General features: G+C 40.7%; 1 protein-coding gene across 1 annotated transcript; it reads right to left on the bottom strand.

The window, feature by feature from the left end:
• Positions 1 to 9: 9 nt before the first annotated feature.
• Positions 10 to 14,348, bottom strand: LOC138585275 (vesicular inhibitory amino acid transporter-like). The gene is made up of 9 exons (XM_069657562.1): positions 14,311 to 14,348; positions 13,116 to 13,298; positions 11,815 to 12,481; positions 5,092 to 5,228; positions 4,288 to 4,414; positions 2,950 to 3,152; positions 1,347 to 1,584; positions 941 to 1,103; positions 10 to 290 (listed from the first exon to the last, which is right to left on the bottom strand). The coding sequence occupies exons 1-9, from the start codon at positions 14,346 to 14,348 to the stop codon at positions 10 to 12; spliced, it is 2,037 nt and encodes a 678-aa protein (XP_069513663.1).
• Between the last annotated feature and the right edge of the window lie 1,506 nt (positions 14,349 to 15,854).

Below are 15,854 nucleotides of genomic sequence, written 5' to 3'. Positions count from 1 at the left end.
CACCCTCTCCTACAGTCCTTCCAGCAGCCTCTTAACTGAACAGATCACACCGGACACACTGCAGATGACCCCCACACTCAGTATACACACATCCACCAGCCGCTCCGTCACAGTGAGGCGTCTCCACTGCAGTCTGAGGTGAAACAGACACGGCAGGATGAGTGTCATGGCCGCCCCGGTCACACTGCCTGTCAAACCCATCAGCAGGGAGAACCTGGGGACTAGCAGGGCCAGAAGGTATGATGTCATCAGTAAGGCGCCGCGGACCAACAGGGCAGGATGAGACACACCTCGACCTCGGTGTTTTGAGTACGATGAGATGACATCATCTGTAGAAAGATTGTAGCAGAGAAGAAGGGTACACAGAACTAACACATTTAGAGTCTAGTGTTTAAACATCTTGGCTGAATATACAGAAAACTAGTAAAATTGCTGTACTGGTCAACCATTACTATGGCAGTTATGGGGGCTGTAACATAGATATAATAAAGCTTATTATAGAAAGGCAGCTGTCTCGGCTCCAGCGAGGCCCTTTCTTCTCACTGACACACCTGCGGAGTTTCCCCTCCGGAAAGCTGCACAGTTTACTCCTGATGACCTCTGGAGCAATTAAATGTCATGCTCAGGGGAACTGGGCAGTATGAGAGAGTGAAATGTCACTGATTAACTCATTTCATTGTCCATACAGGGATTTGAAACCTTCAGCCACACGCCTGCTTCAGGCTTCTGCTGCTCTACAGATGATCTAGAAATGTCTGAAGGAAATTAAAGCTTTCCAAAGCTGTGCGTGATCTGTGCAGATCTACAGTCTCTCTTAACCACTACACCTTAGATCTATGTTATTCTTAATGGCCTAAAGGAACTCTTGCTTAAATGTATGGAAACAATGAGCAAGGTGAGATTTTATTGAACATAAAACAGATCTGTCAGTAATGTTCACCTCTGAGCAGACAGGTTTGCAGTATCTCTGCAGCAGAGTAGAATGGCAGAGGGTAGGACAGCAGGGCTTTAGCCAGCAGGCACAGGTTGACGAGAGGTCGAAGGTCAGAGGGCAGGTTGTCTGTGATGACCTCACTGGTCTCTGCCCCCCAGGTCAACACGGCCTAATTGAGGATGAAACAATCAATGCAATCAGTCAGTCAATCACTCCATTTGCCCTTTTCTTCTTCTATCCATTGATTATGCCTGCTTTAGTCAGCTACATGTCCAGTCACTTATAAATAATGAGTGGCTGTAAAACTGCCCTGATATATTTTTAACTTTCAACAACACAAAACTCAGACAAACAACTCTATCAACTCCGAAATGTCATTGACATTTACAGGAACATTTTCTGTGTCACTGACCAGTAAAGAAAACATTGTTTTCATGATGCAGGCAGCACCGTGGGTCCACCCCAGCATGGCGTTAAACTGCCATCTATCCTCCATACTGCCCTCCAGAGGAGGGAGGAAGATCTGTGAGGTGTAGGAGAAGATGATGACGCCCACAGAGACCAGGAAGTCCTCCGGGTCCGCAGACAGAGACAGACAGGACCAGGACCAGCTGCTGGCTCGACTCAGGCAGTACAGCATGACCAACAGGCTGACACAGGGTCGGAGACAAAAGGAGAGAAGATAAGAGATGAAAAATATTCTATGACGGGGATCGAGCATCTAAAGGGAATGTAATAATAATGCTTTGATTTATTCATTTATTCAACATTTGTTCGTACAGGATGGTCTTACATCATCTGTTTACTCTCACAGGGAAGTAAAAGCAGAATTCCTACCAAAATACAGACGAGGAAACTAAAGAAGAAACAGATTACTAAATAAAACACAATCAAAAATAACATTTATTAAAGGGACGGTACATTTTCATCACAGAAAAACAATAAAACACTTAATGTTTGCTGTCCAAAGAAAACAATGTATCTCCTCATTTAAAGAAAAAAAGAAACAATTGTTCTTTTATGTCTTTTATTTGACTTTTCCTTAAGTTAAAAAAGCAACTTTAAACAGGCTAGGTTAGCTAAAAGGTTAGCTAAAAAATGTGTTGGCCCAATGTTGAAAACTATGGAAGCCCTAAGCGGACATGCATCTAAACATTTAATTACTCAGTTTTCTGCAGCGTTGTTGTCTCGAGATAATGAGATAAATTAGTAACTGGAAATTACTCGCTAAAACGGGAAAACGGAGTAAATAAATAAAATGTATGTCCACTTAGGGCTTCCTTAGAAAATGCATTAGAGGCAGTTTTGAGGTTGACATTTTGGAGATACATGGCTTACAGAGGATGTTATGTTTTTCCAAATGAAACAGGATATGTAATTCTTTATCAGTTATTAGAAAATTGGAAGCATTTCATTTACTGTATTTTTTTAGCAGTTATACATTTGTAACCACATTAGAACAACTGCCATAAATCCATAAATTAAGGCTGAAATCAAAGAAACACGAGACAAATATTAAGTTAATGCCATAATTGATGTTAAAAATCCTACTGAAAAGTCCTTATTTTCTAAAAAACTAACTATATTTACCATTAAGTATATGCAATAACTGTTAGTTAAAGCCAATGTGATTTGGTGATTTAACCTCTGCTCCTGAGGTGATTCTCAATTAATCTGGGGGCAGCAATAGAATCAGTTACAATATATAAAGGTCAAGATTTTTCTCTCTGCTTGAAACTTCAGGAAGTAAACTGAGAATATGTATCACATGATTTAATAGCAATAGCCAGCTCAGTTGTCCTCATGCAAGACACCTGGCATCAGACATAATTTAAATAAGCAGTAACACTGCTGTGTAGCAGGTGCTGCAAGATGATCAGTGAGAATGAGACTAGAATATAAAGCCCGCCATGTTGTCTTGATTTAACATAGGTGGTGAGTGTGTCAGCTGATGCTCTAAGATCTCTAAACTGACCGCCCTAATAATAAACATGATGCTGCTTCTGTTCAATCACCTGATGAGTATGTGAGCCAGGGAGCACAGCAGGCTGAGGGTGGACACTGGTCTGAGATCAGTCAGCAGCAGGCAGGGCAGCAGGAAGACCAGAGACACCAGAGAGCACACAGATCTCGGAACAGCCATCCCTGATACGCTGTCGGACAAGAGGCTGGTGGAGACGACGAGATACAGGGTGCAGGTCATCAACAGTTCAATCACCTGGAGAAACAAGAAACAGGATGCAAGAGGAGGTGCTTACTTTATGCATTTACTGTCACAAACAAAGGGCACTTCTTTATTATCTGTTTTTCATATATGTACATCTTAAATAATGTCAGAGAACTGGTAGTCTGAAAGTTTAAAGTAGTCTCACTCTCAAAATCACATTGTTTTTAATAATCCAAAGAAGAATGTCATTTTACTGGTTTCCAATCCAGTTAAGTTTGGATGAAGATTTTTTTTGATTAAAAACAAATTATCTTAAAGGTACTGTGTGAGGCAATTAAAATGTTTTATTGCACAAGTTTATAAATGTGTGAACAAACACGAGTGTGAAAAAAAGCTGAGACTTTTCTTTTTTCTCAGTTGCCTGTAAGAGCTTGTCGATTAATAAAAAAAAAGACTTGGTGGTTTTGCTGGCAAAATCCAAAGGATGTTAGTTTAATTTCCCCTCCAGACCGCGTTGCCGTTCTTTAGCTAGCTAGCTAACACTAGCTAAAAAAAAACACCACAACACATAATCCAACACAAACAAGAAAAAGTGTTACCAACTGAGCCTGTCTTGCCATAGTTTAATGTGACTGAAGAGCGGGACGAGCAGGCTCACCACAGAAGGACATTAAATCCAGTGGGGCCTGTGTTTGGGTTTGTTAGCTAACGTTAGCATGTTTGCAAATAACAAGGAATCCCTATCTAACATAGCAAAATAATGTGGATTGGTTAACATCAGCTTATTCAACGAGACTGCTGATCTGACTGCTAACATGGCTAACTTTCCATTTGCAAATTACTTTATGAGCTAACATTACAAAGCATGCGGCCTAGCTGAGTTAAATCTAGCTAGCTAACTTTGTCACGCTTGGTTGCTCAAGTTATTGCTGGCTGAGTACTGTGTTAGTTGGCTAGCTTGCCAAATTACTTCACCGGCTGATCAGTCAACACTAACTTCTGTCTTATGATAACCAGTGTTGATTTTAGCCAACAATAAATGATGTAACACTACAATGCGTAGCTAATGTGAAAGCTAAAAGTGTTACATTTACTGCTACTTGTTCAAATGCACTTAAAAGCTCGTCTCACTCGCTGTCAGCAAAAGTTTAGTTGAAATGTGAAGGCTGATTTTGTGTGTGGTTACCTGAGCTACATTAACCATCACTCCCCAGAGTCCAGGCCAGTTGGGCCACAGTCCTTTACAGCAGGCTTCCACGATGTCCTGGTAGCTGTGTCGAACTCTGACCTTTGACCCGACGCCAGACCCTCCACTGAAAGACACAAACACCTTCTTACCATGATAAATTGTCACAGATTTCAGAGCTATAGCTTGTTGTCTGTAAACTATAATCACACATTTAATCACACAGCAAAACGAAAAGTTCTCTTCAGACGTTTTAGCTGTTTTGAAGCTCTGGTGTTTCAGCATTTAAAGTGAGAACAATGTGTTGTTTTTTCACAGCTGGCAGAGAACATTCAAAATCAAACTCAGCTCAATTTCACTCATCTGAGTCAGAATTAAATTGGACTGAACCCCAAAAGCAAATATGGCAGGAGTAAAGCAGAGGTTTAAAAAATAACACATTCACATTCTGTTTAGCTGCAGTAACAGTGAATGTCTGAAAATTAACACAGCTAGAAGACAGAAAAACAAGTATTTGGACTCTAAAATATATCTTCTCTGTGTTCATGTCATACCACAACCTGGTTTAAATCCCCCCCAATGAGAGAATAAATATGAGTGAGACTCTGCAGACAGGAATGATAGTTGCCATTGTTCAAAATTCAGAGAGGAGAGCAACATCTGCATAAAGTCAAACTTAGTCAACATGACTCCAAAAAAACATCCCCACACTACAGCTAACTGACAAGTACAGCTTCAAAGTGCTGCAGCAATGCTGCAAAGTTGCACAGTACGTCTTTGCTGTCATTGAAGTAAAAAGCTGACCTTTGTTCCTCCTCATACAGACAGGCCACCAGGATCCTCCCTGTGTGGTTGCAGACCCAGGCCGACAGAACCAGCAGAACCAGACCCACATACCCTGACTGGACCAGAGCGAAGGGTAAACCCAACACAAAGATACCCTGAGGGGGAAGGGGACAGACAGAACATACAGTGGATTGGTAGGTTTAAGAAGACAGTAAGGAAGATAAGAAATAGGAAGACCAACACAAGGGATGCCCTGGTACAGTTGAGAGGTTTAGACACAGATCATGTGATCAACTTCTGTAGCATGTCAATATCTCTTTTTCTACCTGTGTTTCCTTTCTCAATACAGCCTTATTACCAAAATAAAGGCACAAATGTTATTGACTTTCAATCTTCTTTTAATATTGTCAGTTATGTCCAATGACTGTCGATCATCATTTTTACAGCATCAAATAACTAATTAAAAATAAACTTGTCTGAAAAATGAACACTTGGATGTAAATCAGCATAATAAGAACTAACTATAATGACATAAACCATGTTTGAGAAAAATGTATTTGACATGTATTTAGATTTTATAGTTTGACTCATGTCCCATCTGTTAACATGGAGGAGGCGGGCTTTATGACCTATACTGCAGCCAGTCAGCAGGGGGCGATAGAGAGGGTTTGGCTTCACTTTTAGGGAGCTGTCCTGTCGTCCATCTTTTTATACAGTCTATGGTTATGTCCCACTGGATCACCTTAAACTTGGTTGCTTTACAGATTTTGCAGTGTTTAAAAGCTAGTTTGCAATAAAGGATTAGAATAAGATAAAAGGTCAGGATTTGAAACATGAAAATAATGAAGAAATACAACAGCATAGATTTGTAGGTATTAAAATGTCTGAGTGCATAATGGCCTCCTGTTTTAAAGTTTATACAAAGGATTAAAAGCATGCAAATGTCACTTTTTTTTTTTTTTTTTTCCAGTTAAACCACAGAGAAAAGAAAATTAGAAGTATGGAAAGCATTGTTGAAAGTAATAAGGGGTCTTACGAATTAGATTAAAAAGTGGATAAAAGTGAAAGAAAAAATCACTTCTTGATTGCATAGTAGTTCCTGTAAACAATGTGCAAAGAGTACAGTTCACATTTAACCTCTCTGTCAAACAGTTTTTACATTTTGCAGGATGCTTATTTTACACATATAAGCTTGTTTCATATGAAATAATCCATGAAAATTATTTAAATGTGAAAATTCTTCATTACAATACAAGAAAAGAAAAGGGAAGCCCGCTGAAGAGGGAATGAGGAGGAAAGAGAAGAAAGGAGAGCTCATGGTTGGAAGACGAGGAGGCGAGAGGAGAGTTTTGGCCTGATGCCTGGAGAGTTCGAGGATGCAGGAGACCAGCAGGAGCAGAAGCAGGAGGAGGAGGAGGAGAGTCGAGCTTTGGATCATCACCAAGGGAAAACGCGAAAGGCTGCCAGATAGAGGAGGAGAGGAGGAGAGGGGATGGAGGTGGAAGAAGAAGAAGGCAATAAAATAAGAGGATAGAGGAGGAGAGGAGAAGGAAAGGTGCGGCTCGAGAGGTTGGAGGAGGTTGAAGGAGGCAGAGGAGGAGGACGAGGGGAGATCAGAGGAGACAAGAAGCTGCTTTGATGGAGCTGCTGTGTTTGGGATGTTGGAACATGGAGATACACAGACTCGCTGCATTATAGGAGCACATATTGTGGCTGCATAAACAGACACATTCTCCCGCTTTCAAGTCGCTATTTTGTAACTGGTGTCTGTCAGGCATATGCTGATAAAGCTTTGATGTTCAAATGGAGCTGCTGGGGATGAAAGCAGAGAAATCTGACGCTCAAGCATCTGATTTCATCTCCCATCTCCCGCTCTCTCTGTGTTTTCGCCAGCTTATTCCTGAAGCAATCACAAGCAGGTAGAGTAAGGAGGGTAAAATATGCCTGATTATTCCTTTCAGCCTCCTCCTGCTATAATCTGACACCTTTAAAGTCTGTTTATTCAGGGAGTGTTGACCCAGCACATATGCCCTTTTTCATACCTTACACACTCAATATCAGCCACCAGGCAGCCATGGTATTTCAGAGACATATGCTGAGAAAATATTACACATTCGCCGCTCCGGTCTGGACTTTATAGGTGCAACTACTGCCCTTCAGGTCATGCACAATATCTTATGCAAGCACATGCCCTGTGCACAGTGATAGAGAAATGTCTGTGCCCACCATGAGGGGATAAAGTGGAACAACAAGCAGACAGGTTTGACATTTAAGTGACTGGAAGTGACATTTTTTAAAATAGTGAACAAAGTTTGGAGCCCAACTTTTTGTCAAAGTTGTGTTATTTGTTTAAAGTTCAGTATCGTTCGGCTCATTCTTTCCCACGCTGTTCAAATGTCTCATGTGTTATCCTTATTTAGTCATTTATTTCAGTGTTCAGCTTTCATTTGCTGTTTTATTTTGTAGCTATACTTCCTGTCTTTGTGCGTGATTATTTCACCTGGTCCTTGGTTAATAATAATAAGACTTTATTAAGGACACAACGTGTGGTCCATAGCAGTTAGTCTCACCTGTGCCTGATTACCCTCACCTTCACAGCTCCCCTGTTTCTGTGCCTGTTCATTTCATCTTCTAACCTTGTTTCTAGTGTGGATTATTCCTCGTGTTCTTCCAGGAGTTATTTATTTTCTGGACTGTGTTGGGTTTTTTTTGTGCTTTCCTGCATCACATGGAAATTTTCAGTAAGCCCTTTTACTCTTTATATCTGCCTTAATTTCTCTTTCTTTGATTATACCAAACGTGATGAAATGTATTTTCATATGATTTTTATACATGACTTAGGCCATGTCCACACGTACACAGGTATTTTTCAAAACATAGCTATTTCTTTGTGTTTTGTCCTTTCGGCCACACAAACGCCATTTTAGATCACTGAAAATGTGTCTTTTGTAAAACTCCGGCCAGGGTCATGACTTTTAAAAACTCTGTTTCCACGGAGACGCGTAGACAGGGTAAACGGAGTTTTTGGCTTGTGACGTCAGGCTGTGCGCCGTTATCTACTTTGTGAGGCGCTAACAGGCCTTTTTACATGTTCACACACATGTACAGTTACTCGTCCACTATATTGATATATCGCCCCCCCCCCCCTTCCTCGATGAGCCATTGCAGCCCGCCAGGTAGTCTTCAGTCGATATTTTTCAGACTTTTGATTGGCCGTAATTTTCTTCTTCTTCTTTGCATGACTGGGTTATATCACCGCCTATTGGTGTGGCATTGTCATGACAGCGTTTCTGTTGTGTTCGGGCGTTTTCCTTTGGACGGGTATTTTTTTCTAACCGTGCATGTGTGGATGTTTTTTTTGGCGCCCGTGTACGTATAGACATGGCCTAAGGTGCATTGATTTTCTCAGGAGATGGTAGATCATCATCATGAAAGAGTGAGGCTGACATCCATGGAGGTATAGTCAAATGATGATTCAATAGTCAGAAAATCAAGTAGCAACTATTCTGATCCTTGTTTTTATTGTTTCAGACAATTTCAGGCAAAAGTACCAAACACTCACTGTCAAATATTTCTCAAGCAGTACAAGTGGTTGTTTTTGTCTTATATCTCTCGTCTCATATTTTGTATTTTCAGGTTTTTGGATTGTGGTTTGGACAAAAGCTAATTCAAGTTGTCACCTTAGGCCTATGAAACTTGTGAGGGGATTTTAAAAATATAATTCTGACATTTTATAACACCTGTTACTGCGTTGCATAAAGACGCTCTAGTCAGAGTGAGCAAACTCCACTCCTCCAATTTGTATCTCAGGCTTTCTGTTAAAACGGTTCAGCCAAGAGCGCAAGCAGTGCTAATCCTGATGACATCATGTTGACATCAGCAAGGGCGCCCACTGGCAATATTTCTGATTAAGATAATTGTGTAAATGATAATGATGAGAATCAGGTTGATGATGATAAAGTGGGTTATCTACCGAATAAGTGGTGGAAGATGACACTAACCTGCAGCCTCACTCCTCCTGCAGGGTCTGAGATGCATTTGGCAGCGCGATGAACCAAATAACTTCTGACAGCAATCTTTCCAAAACAAAATGGGAACGCTCTTCATTTCCCTACGGCTTCTGTTTGCATTTGAAAAACCCATTTGGAACTTTGAGTTTGAATTTTCATCTCACTTTGAGGTAAAATGTCACTGAAAAACCGATCATCATAGACAGTTAAACTAACATCCGATTTCCTCACACACAAACGCTGCACATCTCTAATCTGTGACGGAGAAAAACAAAGTGAAGCTGCCTCATTAAGAGTCAGGTTGGAATTAATACCGAGTCTCATAGTATTCCCAAGTCGGAGCCTTGAGAGTCGGAGCTGTTTTTTGTTGGGTTTTTTGCATCATTTTTGGCAGCGCACTTGCTCTCTAATAAAAACTGTATTAAGCTGGCACACAGTCAGTTATTCTGGCATCAATAAACCACCACCGGAAAATACATATTTTCTCTTTAGCCTTGATAGGAGATAAAACTGCTGTTCTTTTTTTCATCTGATTATCTGTTTGCATCATGTCTGCACCTTTTTCGGCCCCAGACTTCAACATCCACCGAACCATCACCTTTAATAACACACTCTTTCCCCCCATCACGTTCTGACCTCGACTTAACCTTTCTGTAACCTCAGCTGAAGGGATTAATGAGCAATCCATTTGGTTAAGGTTCCTGATTACAGTGTGCTGCAGGTAATGAATAACCTATAAAACATTAAGCAACTTAAGAGTCGGGAAAGAAGCACAGGTGAAAAAAAAACTTGCTGCAGAAAACATACAGTAAAAAAAAAGGATAAATCATAGCGCTGTTTTAGAGACAAATTAACTTAAAAATAGCTGAAAGTGTTGAGAAATAAAAATCATATATGTGATCAGGGGATTTAAATGTGGAATATAGAATACATTGAAGCCTCAGTTTTCATTAGGGACAGACTTTCTGGCACAGAAACCTCGTCTCGAAGGAGAAACAAATCCTGGCACTCGGATACATAGACTAGCATCAATAAACCAAGCACATAAAACAGTTGTTTATCTGCTAAATATCATGTGTTGGAATATTTATTTATTTATGCACTGATAACAGCGCTTATGGTGATTAAAACCTTGTGTGTTTAGAGCGATCTGATGCAAACGTATTTGATGCAACTCCTGAAGGAATATGATTGCATGCATGCGTCTCCGTGTGTGTGTGTGTGCATGCATTCACTATAATGATGTCCTAATGTTCTCTGCAGACGCAGGGATGCTGTTCAATTACAGTACAGTGAAAGAACACATTTACATGAGCGCAGAGGTTGAATACAGTTCTGCATTTACAGCATAATAAGCTATTAGCATTATGAAGACACACTGTTTGGGAGCTTCTCTTTTTTATAAAACAATTGGATTCATGCTTTATTTGATTATGGAGACTCGGGAGCGCCTGACAAACAGCCTGCATGACCGCAAAGCATTGTGTGGAAATATTAAAACACAATGGGAGCGGATTAAACAGTCTGCAAGTTTAAGTGCTTTCTGAATAGAGTGTGAAGCCTGGTGTCCAAACTGTTGGCATTCTGCATTTGTCTTCTACGAGAGGAAACAGAGAAAGAGACACAGAGTTCTGGTGCAGAAGGAGGATGCTGAAGTGCTGAAATTGTTCCAGGAAAATAATTACTTCAAAGTTTGCATCTCCAATAAGCTTTTTCATGTCTGTTGGAGGACTGTTGTTGAGCAGCTGGAACGCAACACATATCGATATCACCAGTCAGGTATGTCAGACATGTTCCATAACTGTCCAAGTCTTTCCTCATACTGTAGTTGCACCCACTTTGGAGGTTTTCAGACCATCAAATTGCCCATAATCAGTTTTTACCACTACAATTATAATTTTGGGGGTATGTGTCTTGCAAGGAAAAAACGGGTAAAGGGATCAAAGAGGGAGGCGCCTATTTGCATGACATGGTAACCTACAGCGTCTGCATGGGATGGCGTCGAGCACAACGGATGTGGCAGACAACACTTGACCTTTGACCTTGAGAAAGGGGTATAAGGCCCACCAGAAACCAAAAGCCAATGTTGTTTTGTTATAAAACCTTCCCTGTGATGTTGGGCGAACCTAAACCATGTAGTTTTTATTTGGCCTAACTGGAAATCTACAGCGACACTAGCGTCAGGCGAACGTGTAAGCAGCATCTATTTTGCAATCTACACCGGCTGCGACTACAGCAAAGATGAGTCTCAAAGGTAGCCAATGGTCGTTGTGATTCCTGGCCATAAATAGCGGTGGCAGTGAGGCCAAAAAGTGTGCAGTCTGCCGGAAACAGAAGAAGACAATTTTGCATCTGACTTCAAATGTACATATTCATTGCTTGTTCAAATGAATCTTGCCTGCTCATCTAGCCGATCAATAACTTCAATAAGAAACTGTAAGTTGGCCAAAATGAAGAGATCACATGGTTTAACATGGTTGGTTGTGGGCATGTATTTACATAGCGGCTGGTGGAAATTGTAGCATTGAATAACATTGGAGCGGTTCTGTCTTGGCACACACGTGTCAAAAATATGCTTCAAATACATAACCTGTGTAGATTTCCCGTTAACCTGATCATCTGCTGGTTTTATGTAAACCAAGTTTTAAAAAGGAAGACCACCATGTACGATCTATATATTCTATATTGCAAAGTAAATTTTTCAGACCATGCACATGTACAGTGTAAGTACCTGTATAGCATTTGTGACGTTCCAGCCAGCCTCCCAGGCGGTGATGGTGGGAGCAGGAGTCAGACCTGAGGTGCCATTATCAGGTCTCTGAAATGGATTAGCCAAACTCATCCTTAATCTCTTCTCTTCAGGGCTGATACTGAAAGGAGAAGTCCCCTCCACAGTTTCCTCTCCTTCCTTTTTCCCCTCTCCATCTTCAGAACACTTTTGCAGCCTTGCCAGCCTGTATGACTTTCTCTTGTCAGCCTGATTCTGGTTGAAACTTTGATTCTCCTCACTGTTGCCTCCCCGCTCATCTTCCTGTATCTCAGATGATCTTTTTCTTTTGCCATACCTTCTGTCGTTTTTGAGCCTCAGAGAGTTTGAAGAGGGAACGGCTGAAGTTACTGTGATGGTTCTTGGTCCAGTGGAGATGACGGTCGCTCTGGTGTCTTTAATGGCCGGACTCTCCTGCAATGTGGTGCCGGTGGATCCACTCGGGTTAGGACCTGGTCTCTCCCTTGTAGTGGGATTATTCAGGTCAGTCGGAGAGACGCTGTTTCTTCTAAATGATGATCTGTTTCTTTGGGTGCCATCAGGGCGAGGCAACCTGCTGTCTTCACCGTAGGTTCTGTTCAGGTCATCACTGTGGGTCAGAATCAGCATCTCCTCATCCTCCTGGAAGAACCTGCAGATTAAAACCAATGTATTATGTTTACAGTTCATGGTTTCTGTGCACTACTACTAAAAACAAATTGTTTCTTACTCCGATAGTAAGACCTAGTTGGACATTTAAAAAAATAATGGAAATTCCCACAATTCTAGAAGTTCTGCTTTATTTTTAAAGGACTTTAAGCCACTTCAAACTTAAACAATTGTCACTATGCTGAATTAAATTGTTGAGCCCAGGTGTAAATGCTAATAGACTTGGCAGATTGGCAGATTGAAGCTTAATATCATAAGGGAACACAAAACACCTTGTTATAGAGATAAAGTGCATAAACCCCTATAACCTTGCACATGTTGTCATGTTACAACTGCAAATTATACTAAATATAATTATATAGTAGTCTAAATATTTACAGATAAAAACCATAAAAAGCTTTGAGTCCTTTGCTGTGAAACGCCCTGACTAAATCAGGTGCAACCAGGTTAGTTTTGCATCCATCAGTTGCCTGCTTTTTTGACTTCTGTTGTTGTCAGTCAAGACGTATAAAGCCCAAATAAGTGTATTTGAATTCCAGGGTTAGGGTGAAGTATTTCAATGTGTTAATCAATAGTATGAAAAATGTCTAAATGACTATATCTCATGCTTGACTCACCTTGTAGTCCAGTCCAGCTGTAGCCTCGACACCGCCCAGCCCCACAGAGAACCGGCAGCACTCCAGGGCTGCCCGGAGCTCCGAGCCCAGAGAGGAGAGCCCATCTTCAGCCACACTGTCTGCACAGTCAGCCTCCCTGTGTCTGGAGGTCTGAGGGTCTGAGGGCGATCGACTTGACTGACACTGGACACATTAACAAACTCATACGCAGATTCTCACACAAACACACTCACAATGTCTACCGATGAATTAACTCTAAAAACACCACACACACACACACACACACACACACACACACACCAATTACTTGAACACACATCCCTAACTACACGAGCACACAGGTATGAATTGATTGACAGGTTGGTGAGCTGTAACTTTATAATAAAGCAGTGTTTTCAACAGTGAAGAAGTAAACAGTACATTTAGGGAAACAGTAGTGGGCAAAACTTCAATTTTTTGCAGAATAAAATCTTTACATGCTTATACAATTAAGTATAAACTTGCAATACACATTTTAATATTATATTTTTTGGGGCATTTTAAACTACAGACTTAGCTGGTTGTGTTTTGATAGTTTTCATCTGTATTATTAATTATTTAGCAAACGTTGCATCATCATTGGTCACTCTGGTGGAAGTCAAATTATGCTAGTTTCACATAAAACTTTTTGGAAGGTTCAAACACCACTCTGTTTAGTAGGAAACATACGCAAACATTTTTATCTACACTGTTTCCAACTTACTTCTCGACTCAATGGTTAGACTTTGCAGCGCCTTTACTGAGGGTCAAACCCTAGAAGCTTCAGCTTTGCCCCAGACTGTGGTGAGTTGTGCAGGGCAGCAGGAGGAGCCATACAACAAATGTGTAACTCAGCTGGACCAAGACTTCTGCCCTCACTTCTGAACTATTTTCTCTGCTCCATTTAGTTCTCTTCAACTCTTCTCCTTTTTTTCTTCTTTGTTTGTGGTAGCCAAAGCTGTATGAATGCAACATTTTATTTGTTTTGTTGTATGTGGAGTTTTATTTGTTTTGTAGTTCTGCAGCACAAAACTAGACAAAAGCTTCTAAACTCAGTGTTTTTAGCACCTGCTTTAGACAGTTTCTCAACTTTTCCTTTTTTTAACCAGCTGTTGAAAGATTTCTTACAATACTAATAATAAGCTCAGTCGACCACAACACAAAGTAATCTTATTACCTTAGTTCAGTGTTGCCATATGCTCCTAAAATACCCATAATTCAAAGTTTAAAAAAATGATATGATTTAATGAACTGTGCAGTGGTGTAAAGTTACTCTGTGCAATTACTCATGTACTGTGCAGTAAGTACAATTTAACCATTTTCCAGTATTTTGATTTACTTTGTATTTTCCCATGTGTTCCTCGTTAGTCTCCCTCCCTCTGCCCCAACTTTAAACCTGGGGAGAAGGAGGAGAGAAGAAGGAAAGACCAAGAGGGGGAGGAGGAGTGAGAGAAAGAGAGACGGAGAGGGAGGGAGAGAGAGAGAGTTTGGGTCAACTTCAATCTTCAGTCATTCAACTTACTAGAAAGAGAGACGCGCACGAGGACAGGGCGCTGATCCCACAGCGCGCGCGATACGAAATCAAAAGTCAGATTGGAACGAAAATGTGGCATCTCCGGCTCGCGCTTCTGACCGCGTTGCTATGGCAATGCTGCCGTGCCCAGCAGAGAGGTGAGTCCCCCACAGACTGATAGATAAAACTACAGATCGATACACTGATAAATACGACACTGCGGGAGTCTTTACGGCAGCACAACCCGGTGCCATTCACTCACGGCTGTGGCTAGTTTCCCTTAATGACCTAATCAGTCATCAGCTAGCTTAACGTGCGTTGACTAGCTTAATTAAGAGAGAGGTATTTTTAAACGTCGTCACATCAGTGTGGTAAGCAGGGAGATTTTAATCAGTTATGACACTTTGTTGAAAACTTAGCTAAGCTTTTCTGAGGTTTTTCTTTACTTTTTCTTTGTTATTGATGTCAGAAAAGGTCAAATCTTATTAAAAAAACACCCTTCAGTGACTAAACATTTAATGGTAACTCTTGTTGTAAATAGGCCAAAACTGGTGAAGTGACAAGAAAGCAAGGATGAAATAAGACTAATGCTTGGTAGTTCATTTGGATATTTGTGATGTTTTTGTAGTTACTGGTCATGTAGAAACTTGAATCAATAGGGGAAATAGATTTTTACATGTTAGTTGGATGTGCTGTTATTTAGAGACCCTGCCAGAGATTAACTGTATGGAGGCCTTCTAATACAACACATTTTGATGTCATCCTAAAGGCCTTTTTGCAGTTAATGGTCAGTCGACATAGTTCATGATTATCCAGTGTGCACTGTCTGTCATTTAGTATCACAAGTTATGTGTACCCCCCAGGGAGTTTTGTTTTGCAACTTTTCATGTAGTTCCAGCTTGTGAAACTCTCTAAAGCAGGCCATACACAATGATGTGTACTGCATAGGCCTATGATACACTTTTAGAAATAATCACATGATTTAGAAGATTAGGCGATTAAAATAAATTATTTTTAAGCCAACAAGTTTATTAATGTATGCTTACACTTGGCAGTGTTCCATATAGATTTTGGATTTTGTGCAGTTTTTCCTGTGGCACATTCACAGTGGTATGTTCTAGCCTAATTGTCATTGATATTTCTTATTTCTTGGTATTTAACATTGTCATTAACAGGCCTTGTACAACATTACGTGCGCCTGTTTCTGT

The sequence above is a fragment of the Semicossyphus pulcher genome, unplaced genomic scaffold (assembly GCF_022749685.1).
Source record: "Semicossyphus pulcher isolate SPU_LCO1_2020_fin unplaced genomic scaffold, fSemPul1.0.p SCAF_11, whole genome shotgun sequence".
NCBI lineage: Eukaryota > Metazoa > Chordata > Actinopteri > Labriformes > Labridae > Semicossyphus > Semicossyphus pulcher.
Note: the sequence above shows the minus strand (reverse complement) of the source record. Positions and strands in the feature narration are given on the sequence as shown.